The sequence below is a fragment of the Kryptolebias marmoratus genome, linkage group LG9 (genome assembly GCF_001649575.2).
Source record: "Kryptolebias marmoratus isolate JLee-2015 linkage group LG9, ASM164957v2, whole genome shotgun sequence".
Lineage (NCBI taxonomy): Eukaryota > Metazoa > Chordata > Actinopteri > Cyprinodontiformes > Rivulidae > Kryptolebias > Kryptolebias marmoratus.
Window position 1 is genome coordinate 19495208 of NC_051438.1, and position 10606 is coordinate 19505813.

Genomic DNA, 10606 nt, shown 5'->3' on the forward strand with positions numbered 1-10606 from the left:
GGGGGGGGGTGTGGCCTCTGCTGCAATCACACGAACTGGCACTGTGGCACTTTCCCACGGGGTTTACATAAGCGTGTTCTGGTTGTGTTTTTGACTATAACTGTTGTGACAAATTTTGAAAATGGCCAGCTGCTTCGTTCTCACGGTTATTAAGCCCCACACATTAGTATTGCACTGCAACCTGCTCACTGAAACTAGACCAAGCAGCTAAGTTTAGGTGTTTAACGACAGTAACAACCAATCTGTTTTTTAAGATGTTTGGAATCCTAATTTCCTTTTACAATATATTTAAAAAATGACAAACACCGACTTGTAGCTTGTGACATTACCTCTTCTTGCTGCTACAGCTCACAACTGCACAGTCAAAGTTTTTAAGACTAGAGAAGCTACCTGAAGCATTTTTTATTAAGCCATAGTGCATGATCAGTCAGGATGAACGTATTTTCTGCCAAGCTTATTTCCTTCAATCCTAAAAGTCATGATTTGATGTCATTTAGTTGGCTTTTTTTTCTACGTCTAAAAACTGAACATGACTGTTTCCTTATATAAACTATATTTTATACCTAATATGTCTTTCTTTCCCTATATAAACAAAACTGATTGCATGACTGAACAGATAAAGAAACCTAACACAAACAGCAAAGCTACTTCTCATTTGCTCTCATCCTCACGAACTGATTCAAACTCAGCTCTGCTTGAATCTAATTAAACAGCAGCAGAAAATGACCTGCGCTCCATGGAGGTTCTCCCCAACAAGACGTTTGGCTACATTTGGAGTCTGAGAAGCGACGACGGGCCCTTGGAGGGAGACCCCCAGTGTCTGACCCAGCTGTATCAAAGCACCATCTCCCCGGAGCAGGACCTGGCCTCTGGGCTGGTGGGCACGCTGCTCATCTGCAAATACGACGCCATCGACACCAGAGGAGTAATGGTGAGAGGAATGTTCGAGGTTTGAACATGCAACAGAACTTCATGTGTTTTATTGGATTTAATGTTTTTTTTTTGTTTTTTTTTTTATTGTTTATCGTTGGCTGCAGCTGGGACCTGATGAAAAGCTCAACCTGATATTTGCTGTGTTCGATGAGAACAAAAGTTGGTACTACAAGGAAAACATGCAGAGGTCTCGCAACACTACAGACCCTGATTTTTACGAGTCCAACGTCATCTACAGTGAGTTTATCACAGACATTAACATTTGTATGTTTACTTTATTAAGCAAAGATCCAGATCTTTGGAAGTGGGGTATGTGGAAAGGTTATAAACAATTTAAATGTTGTAGACATCTTTTTAAATGATTGAAAGAGTTTAATTCTGACTGGACTGACGAGAGCTAACAGCTAGTTCAAGTAGGACCAAGACCAAAGTGGATTGCTGCCATCTTTAAACAACTCCAGTCTTAGAAATATAATAGTAGTTCATGTGACATTTTCTGGAGCAGTTCAGGCTGTACTAGACCTGCTGCTGCTGTTTATGTGCGCAAATAACCATTGAATTTTATTTAAATAGCTGTGTAATGCAAAATTAAGTTGTTTTAAAATGGCGGAAGTCTACTTTGGTCTGAAATAAACTTTGTCTCTCCAAATGGAGGTTGTTTGAAGACGTACAACAACAGATGACACATTGTTTGTTCATAAATCTGTGATCACCCTTTAAAAGATCTGATTTATCAATTTAATGTTTGTTCGTCAAACTGTAACCATTCTGTGAGCAGATGTTAAACCAAAGTCATGCTTTTTGATTCTCTGTCCTCTCCCAGGTATAAATGGCATCATGTTCAGGGGACGTAAGTTCGTCATGTGTCAGACTGATGTCGCCTTCTGGCACGTGGCCAACGTGGGAACCCAGAGCGACTTCCTCTCTGTTTATTTCACTGGAAACCTGTTTCAGTACGAAGGCCTTTACCAGTCTGTCCTCACCCTCTTCCCCATGACTGCCGTGACTGTTCCCATGGAGACAGAGCTGATCGGTGAGGTTCACTACATTTACACCTTTTCCTCAAAAATAAACTAGTGGGAGCTGAAGGTATTCAAAGATTTTACTGGTAGCAATACTTCTGCTGACTCTTTAGACTGAGTATTGATGTTTTTTGGACCATTTGTGCTCAAGGCCATCAGAATTTCCCAGCACAAACACAGATAACTTTAATGTGGAAATGGACTGAAGTACCAGATGTGGAAGGTACTTTGAGTTGTTTTGAGTCTCACTTTTTTTGTCTCACAGGTGAGTGGGAGATAAGTGCCTTTGACAGCAGCCTCAAGAGCCGGGGCATGAGCATCCGTTACACGGTTCGTCCCTGCAGCAATGGAGAGTTCTCGCTGGTTGATGACGAGGTGGATGAAGATATCTCTGATTACTATGACCAAATCTTTCTCCAGCCAAGGGGTGTAAGACCTCGGAATGGCACAGTGTTGGTCCGAGTTTGCAAGAAACTCATTGCTAACAAGACTAATAGTCAAAATGTCACGATGGACAGCACTAGGGGTGTTGGGTCTTCATGTGAGCTGAGGAGGGTACCGGTGGCATCACTGAAAAAGGCACAGCCTTCCTTAGATGCAGGAATCCCAGAGGACGTCCTAGAAAAAATAGAGAGAGATGGAGACTGGGCAGCTTCTGAAAATCGGACTGATCATGGGGGAAGCAGACGGAAAAGACATGCAGACGGCAACTGGACGGAAGGAGACGCAGTTTCTGGGAGTTTACGTGAAGAAATTCTGTTTAAAAATGTTGAAAACGTGATGGACACCGGCACAGAGTTAAAGCTTGACGGAAAGAGTGGAATACCAGGTGAAGAGCAAGACGGGACGGCATCTAAAGAGAGCAAAGATTTCTCACTGAGCGCCGAAGAACTGATGAGCGACCAGGTTTCAGTTGAAGATTTATTCTCTTCAGATGGCACAGATCAGGACTTTGTACCACACAACCACATTTTCGCCGAACCCGTGAGGCTTCCAGATGATCTGCTGGATCTGGATTACAACATTACTGATGCTAATTTAACTCAGATTGATCTGTCCTTGGAGTACACTGACTACAATGATGAGGTACTCTTACTTCTGTGTATTCCTTAAATGCAATAACAAATATCGGGTTTTTTTACTTTTTCAACATGGTACTTGGTTCACCAAACTTAATGCTGAACTGTATTTGCAGGTGAACAGTTCATCAGATCTGTTTGGTGCAGCTTCCATAGACCCACGCTCAGGAGAAATCAGACCCCGCCTTTACTACGTCGCTGCAGAGGAGATCTCCTGGGACTATGGCATCAAGAAACCACCTCAGCTCATCAACCAGGAGTAAGAATAGCAACAGTTTTCCATGCAGGGATTTAAAGACATCGTCCACTTGGGACGAACAGAGAGAACACTTTAGCGTATACAAGGCAACAGGAGTTTAAAACAACACAAAAAACTACACCACAGAACCATGAAACAACATGACACAGGTCTGCGCCACAAAAAGTACAAAACAAACACAAATCAAACGGATTCAAACTGTAGCTGCAGTCTTCAGGTCTGTATCTACGCAGTTTGAGTTCATGTTTAACATGCTTTGTGGGCCAGTTTCTGATGTATCGCTTCTTTGGTGTCACATTTTTGTTTTATTGTAGTCATATGGTTCCTATTTTTTTATAAATTTTCAATTTATGATTTATTTTATGTCCCATTTGAACCATTTTTCTTTCCTTTAGTTGTTTTGTGTCTCTTAGTGGTTATTTTACGTCTCTTTATTGGCAGCTTGCATCTCTGTGGCATTCTATGCCCCTTCATGGAGTTTTTTTTTTGTCTCGTATTGGTTGTTTTACACTGTTTTGCATTAATTTTGTCTATCCTGAGCCTTGACTTGAAAGCTTTTGGTCTCTTTAACCTCTGCCTGTCTAGTTTAGTAATCCATCTGCGTTTGCAGGACCTAAAAAGTTTAGTTATCAAATTATTTTTCAGTTATTTAACATTAAATTATATTCGTCCAAAAATGTAACGGTTCTTCTGCTTCACACAGACCTATCAGGTCACGAGTCAATCAATCAATCAAATTTTATTTGTATAGCACATTTCAGCAGCAAGGCATTTCAAGGTGCTTTACATAATTAAAAAACCAAATAAAAACAGCATGTGACAATGAATAAACAGTAAGAAAGAGACAAACATCAAAAACCTGCACTCTAACCCTAATTTAGCCATAAGCAACTCTAAACAGGTGGGTTTTAAGTTGAGATTTAAAGGCACCCAGTGTTTCAGCTGTTTTAGTGGAAGCAGTTGTGATAGAGTTCGGATTGCTCCAAGATTTTACCATAAAATGTTTAACATGACAATGTCTGATCATGCAAACAGCAGATTTAACCCGACAGTGTCCCTCTGTTCAGAGAGATGCGTCGAGGGATGAGGAAGTTCCTGCCCGAATATAAGAAGGTGGTGTTTCGAGCTTACAGGGACAAAGACTTCCTACAACCCGTGAGCAGAGGAGAGCTTCAGGAACACTTGGGAATCATGGGACCTTTTATCAGAACGGAAGTTAACGATCTCCTCACTGTGAGTGTTCCTGCACCGCTCCTGTTGCTTTTCTTGTTGTTGTTGTTGATTTGTCTCCTAACATACCCTGTCCTGACTCAGGTCATTTTTAGGAACAAAGCAAACAGGCCTTACTCCTTTCATCTTCATGGCGTGTACGACCGAAGTCAGGGGGCTGGCGTCGCACAAACCAGCTCCTCCTCTGCTCCACCCGGGATTCCTGGAGAGCCTGTACCTCCCGGTGAAACTCGGACTTATAACTGGAAAATAAGCAAGAAACAGGGACCCACTGACCCGGAATTTGACTGCAAAACCGGAGCTTATTACTCCACTGTGGATAGGGTCGGCTGCAGTCTAACTAGCCTTTATCTGCTGTATATTCACACCACTAACATCATCCACATTCATTTACAAATGAAGCATTAAAAAACAATGCCGTAAATGTTGACTTTTTAACATTTCTTTACCGTGTACAGGAGAAGGACCTTCACTCGGGTCTGATTGGTCCACTGGTGATCTGTAAGTCTGGCACCCTGAATATCCGTGAAAACACACAGCCAGACATGCAGGAGTTCTCCCTGCTCTTCCACTCCTTCGATGAAACTAAAAGCTGGTACCTGGAGGAGAACCTGCAGCGACACTGTGCTCCGCCCTGTCAGGTCAACCCGGAGGACCCCTGGTACCAAACCAGCAATAAGTTTGCAGGTGGATGATCGCTCCTGTAAAGTCTGCTCCTACTGTCCGTACCTTACCAGTGTTTTTATCTGAAATACTACTCATGTGCTTTTCGTCAGCAATAAACGGTTACGTGGCAGAGACTCTTCCCGGTTTGATGGCGGCCCAGCATCATCCAGTGAGGTGGCACCTCCTGAACGTGGGAGGCGACAGAGAGTACCACGCCGTGCACTTCCACGGTTTGCCTTTTACTCTTCATGCTAAAGAAGAACATCGTATGGGGGTCTTCAACCTTTTTCCTGGTAAAAACACACACTCACACATATACACAAGCACACACATAATGAACTGTTCTTTCTTTGAATGTGACATATTTCCTGCTTCAAACGCTGTCTCACATGATGCTTTGCACTTATTCCTCGAGGTGTTTTTGGGACGGTGGAGATGAGACCCCCCACAGTGGGAACATGGCTGGTTGAGTGCACCATCGGAGACTACCAGCTGGCTGGAATGAGGGCCAAGCTGTTGGTGTATAGCCCACGTAGGTGCATCCATGTGATTTTGTTTCTAATTTAGTTGGATCTACACTATGATAGATCTTCAGAGCCAGAAGAATGTGGATGGTTTTCTTTACAGACCTTTTTCGTTGATCTTGATTTGAAGAAATTCAACCAAAATTCACCAAAATAAAGCTTGTTTTGGCTATTTATGTTTATTCTTTGTATATTTTCTACTGTTTTGTTTTTGAATTGGCTTCATCCTGATTTTGGAAGCTATACCTGTGATTTTGGTCTGCTTTACTGAGCTTTGGTGTTGATGTTTTGAAATGCAGAATGTTTCTTACCTTTGGGAATGACATCAGGAAGAATTGAGGACTCACAAATCACAGCATCAGATCACCTGGGTAAGAGTTCTGGTTTGTTTGCAACAAGACAAACACTGAACATCAGGAGGAATGAAGCTGTCCACCTACAATTAAATGTTTTTACCTTTCTGAAGTCTGAAAACTGGGAAATTACCCAAAGGAAGATGGACTAGTGTCATGTTTATGTTTACACATGCAGGTTACTGGGAGCCGAGGCTGGCGAGGCTGGACCAGTCTGGTATTATCAACGCCTGGATGGGCAAAAACATGAAGTCATGGTTACAGGTTAGACATCTGAATTCCTGATCTTTCATTCTAAATCTGCGATGGTTTGTCCTAATGTTCCTAGAACAAATTCTCAGAGTTCTCGCATATGATATCTGTATCCGTCTCGTGGCTGTGATTAAATCGTAACAGGGTGAACTTTACGCTAATGTGTGTGTTCAGGTTGATCTTCAGAGGCCCACCCTGCTGCATGGCGTGGAGACTCAGGGAGTGAGATCAAGGCTGAGAGACCACTTCATCACATTGTTCACCGTCTCCTACAGCCTGGACCAAGAGACCTGGGCCACCTACAGAGGAAACGCCTCTGCAAACACCATGGTTTGTCCACAAATCTGTACACAGTTACAGTGAGGCCAAAGTTAATTATTAGACAAATTAGTTCTGCTTCATCGCAGAGATTGAATCTATAATAGTAGTAGTTTTAGGCAGTCATAATTTAGTTTAAAAGCTTGCTTTGTTGTATTAAAACAAGTACTAAAATGGGTCAGAATAACCAGCACAGTTCTTTAAGTCAAAGGTGTGTGTCTTTGTTGTAGATCTTTCATAGTAACATGGACAGCTACAGGGTAAAACAAAACAAGTTCTCTCCACCGTTTGTGGCTCGCTACGTCAGGATCCACCCACACCGCTACACGAAAAAGCCCGCTGTCCGACTGGAGCTGCTGGGATGTGATCTGAACAGTAAGTTGCGCCAGCAGGGACAGGCGTGATCGGATCACGTGAAAACCACAGAGAATGACTCGGTGCTCGTGTTTGTGTGGCCAGGCTGCTCGATGCCTCTCGGACTCCAGAAGAAGATGATGTTGATTCCCGACAGCGGCTTTAGCGCCTCATCGGTTCATTCATCTCTGCTGCGTACCTGGAGCCCCAGCCTCGCCCGTCTTCACCAAAGTGGTGGCGCCAACGCCTGGAGGCCAAAGGTACGCTCACATTCGGTCATCGGTACATGCAGTTCAGGGACGTCTAACTAAGGAAAGACCATATTTATAGAAGAAAGATATGTTTGTATTTGGATAGAGATAGTCTGCGCTCTAATAATTTGCAGCATTTAGAGCAGAAAAACATTACTTAATCTAATAAGTAGTTAGTTGCAGTTTGACAGGTTATGTTAATGTAGTGACTTCTTTGGGGAATGTTAACGGTCTCCCAGTAGCAGAATCACAGATTGGGAATCATACATAAAAAGGTTTAGTATTTACTGAACAAAAAGGTTAAAAATGAAACACTAGTCTGCTCCCAGCACACCCTGTATTGATAATGATGTCAGTCAAAAATAAACTTTTCAAAAGTAGCCAATTACTATCAAAGTTCATAGTTATAAAATTTTATCTGGCTGTGAAATGTTTGAAATTTTCATTAGAAGGTACAAGATTTTCTGCTTTTTTCTTCTCATTAGCGCCACTTGAGCTATATCAGTGTGATAAGAACCACAGAAGCACATAATGGAGATGATTAACCTTTCTCTGCTCAGTTTCGGCCCTGATAACATGTTCGTCTCGTTTCCTCCTCTTCACCTTATCATTTGAACACTTTCCAGAGCTGAACTCTCGAGGTGTGATCTGTCCTTGTGGCAAATTGTTGAGCTACTATCAGCGTTTGCACGCAGCACTCGAGACAGAGGTCAGCCACTTTCTGCCAGCTTTTGTCTGGAATAGTTTCCTAAGACTATTGCCAAAGCCTGAACAAACAACCACAAAGTTATGTATTAAAATAATTTTATGAATGGCACATAAAGGAACTGAAACGGAAACTATTGGCCAGAATATTTACTTTTTCCGTCATACTGAAACTGGCATTAGATTCTTCTAGTTTGATAACGTTTTCTCTTTTATACGTAATGAATTGTACTCTTAATAACTTGTGTTTAGTTCCTCACTTGTACATATACGGCATTGGATTTAAAGCCTCTTCTAAAAACAAAATAAATGGCTGATAATGAGGTTTTTGCATCTAATAAACCTTCCTAATCCCTCAAGCCTTTTTCCTCTCTCTTGTTGCCCTTTTGTATGAATTGACTCTTTCTGGTTTCTAAAAGTGTCTCGTCTCTCCTCTTTGTCTCAGAGCAACAACCCCCACGAGTGGCTGCAGGTCGACTTGGGGAAAGTCAGACGGATCACAGGCGTCATCACCCAAGGAGCTCGATCACTGGGGACCCAGATGGTGGTGACCGAGTTTTCAGTCACTTACAGTCATGACGGACACTTTTGGAGCAGCGTGTTCGAGAGAAAATCTCAAACCGTAAAGGTGTGTAGAAAAGCTCATCATGTAGCTTTCAGTTTTTAGCCAGGTATTAGTGCTGCCAAAGATTGTGACGCTGACTTTAAGCATGACTAAACCAACCACAGAAATGTGTTTTCCTTCTTATACTACTTCAGTCGGTTTCCAGAGCAGATGATGTAGCCTTTCTCACATTTATTCACAACTTGATGCAGACAAATGAGCCACTGTTTCCCTGCTGATGTGTCATTTCTCCTCAGATCTTCCCAGGAAACAACGATCCAGACAAGGAGGCTCTCACCGTTTTCAGCCCTCCCCTGTTTGGTCGCTTCGTTCGCATCCACCCACGCGGTTGGCTCAACGACATCGCCCTGCGCCTGGAGGTGCTGGGCTGTGACACCCTGCAGAGCATCTGACGCCTCGAGGACAAGCAGCAACAAAACGCAGCAGCGTTTCAGTAGCACTGCAGATTGAACTCCGCATGGCTTCTTCTGGAGTTTTACAGGAAATGAGAAAAGGATCAGTTATTATGCAGAGCACTTAAGTTATATAAAAAACTGCCTGAAGTTTTTTGTTTTTTTTTTCTATAGCCATAAGACTGTTTACATTTTCACTTTTTTTTATTTTTTACAAGTGTGGTATTCAGTGAAGAGCTTAGTTGTTTATAAAGTCATGTTAAACTATGTTATATTAAGGTGTAAATTAAAACGCTTTACCTTCTGCAAAACACAGTTGAGCCAACAGGAAAGCAAACATTTTCAGTGTAAGCTTGTGTAAATATTTCCGATTCATATTAATGTATTTTGTTTTACTAGATGTATATTATTGATAAGAAAGAAAGTATTTTTCTGCTTTGTTTGAGATGTTATAAGCTATACATTCATTAAGAAAATGAAATTGCATTTATTTAATCATTTTCTCATATTTTAGTTCAAACAAGCACACAAACACATACAGAGGTGGTCAGACTTTTACGTACACTAACCATGGACATGGATGACATATTGATTTGGAGCTTTTAATTATTTATTTAAACCATTTTTTCCAGATTCGGTGACTTTTAAAAACAAGAATTGTTAAGAAGTGTTAGGATCTATTGTAATTTTTATTTAATTATACATACATGCTCAATTATATACATATGGTCATATAAATCTGTTAATGAGTGAAGCTGAAGGGTCTAGAGTATTTTCAGCTTGACAAGGCCAAGGCCTATTCTCATTAGTGATCATGGTTGACTGCAGCTGGTAGTTTCTCTTTACCAGCATGTAAAGTATTTGTTTTACAGTACTTATAGGACTGACCAATACTCAGACAATGGGAAAGTCCAAGAACCTCAGTGCAGAAGAGATTAGTTAGAATGTTAAGGATCAACCCAAAAACTGGAGAGAGGTTTCACGGTCCGACGAGACAAAGATTGAGTCATTCGGCCAAGATGACAAGAGGTATCTTTGGAGGAGTCGAGGTGAGGTTCTCAAACCCAGGAACACTGTACCAGCTGACAAACATGGAGGAGGTAGGATCATGTTGTGGTATTGACACATTGCATAAAATGATTGGGATAAAAGAAAGAGGACCACCTCCAAGTTCTTCAACTTCACCTCAGATCAACAGTGAGATGACTGAAACAACAGTTTGGGTGTTCCAACAGGACAATGATTCCAAACACACATCGGAAACGGTTTCTGATTGGATAAAACAGGCTAAGATTGAATAGCCTTCCCACGGCCTCGACCTCAACCCCCAAAATATGGAGACTGTGCTTAAAAGCCCAGTCCAGGCCAGGAAACTAACCAATAAAAAAACTCTACCAAGAGAGTAGAGTGATCCAATAAAATGTTAAATACCTGCAGCTTATGTTATCTGATCTAGGATCTGTTGCATCAATAAGAAACGAGCAGAAAATCCAGCAAAGCTTTGCAAAATGGCTTGACGGAAGCGTCTGTGCCCATGGGTCCGTGAAGGACAGAACATTTCTCCCACGTTTAAAGCTCTCTTTTAATTTCCTCTTGTCTTTATGGCAGATGGGCCCTGAAATGTTGTTGCGTCTTATCCGTCT

At 41.8% G+C, this 10606-nt stretch overlaps 1 protein-coding gene across 1 annotated transcript in view; it reads left to right on the forward strand.

Annotated features, from left to right (window-relative positions):
- Positions 1-9458, forward strand: part of f8 (coagulation factor VIII, procoagulant component) — a 15081-nt gene extending 5623 nt beyond the window's left edge. The window contains exons 11-27 of the mRNA XM_017434317.3: positions 714-931; positions 1038-1170; positions 1757-1966; positions 2221-3041; positions 3151-3293; positions 4361-4526; positions 4608-4847; positions 4982-5210; positions 5300-5482; positions 5605-5721; positions 6013-6084; positions 6245-6330; positions 6493-6648; positions 6867-7011; positions 7096-7250; positions 8392-8574; positions 8808-9458. Of these exons, the coding sequence (XP_017289806.1) occupies positions 714-931; positions 1038-1170; positions 1757-1966; positions 2221-3041; positions 3151-3293; positions 4361-4526; positions 4608-4847; positions 4982-5210; positions 5300-5482; positions 5605-5721; positions 6013-6084; positions 6245-6330; positions 6493-6648; positions 6867-7011; positions 7096-7250; positions 8392-8574; positions 8808-8963 (3413 nt within the window). The 3' untranslated portion in view covers positions 8964-9458. The remainder of the gene's footprint in view (positions 1-713; positions 932-1037; positions 1171-1756; positions 1967-2220; positions 3042-3150; positions 3294-4360; positions 4527-4607; positions 4848-4981; positions 5211-5299; positions 5483-5604; positions 5722-6012; positions 6085-6244; positions 6331-6492; positions 6649-6866; positions 7012-7095; positions 7251-8391; positions 8575-8807) is intronic.
- The last annotated feature ends 1148 nt before the right edge of the window (positions 9459-10606 follow it).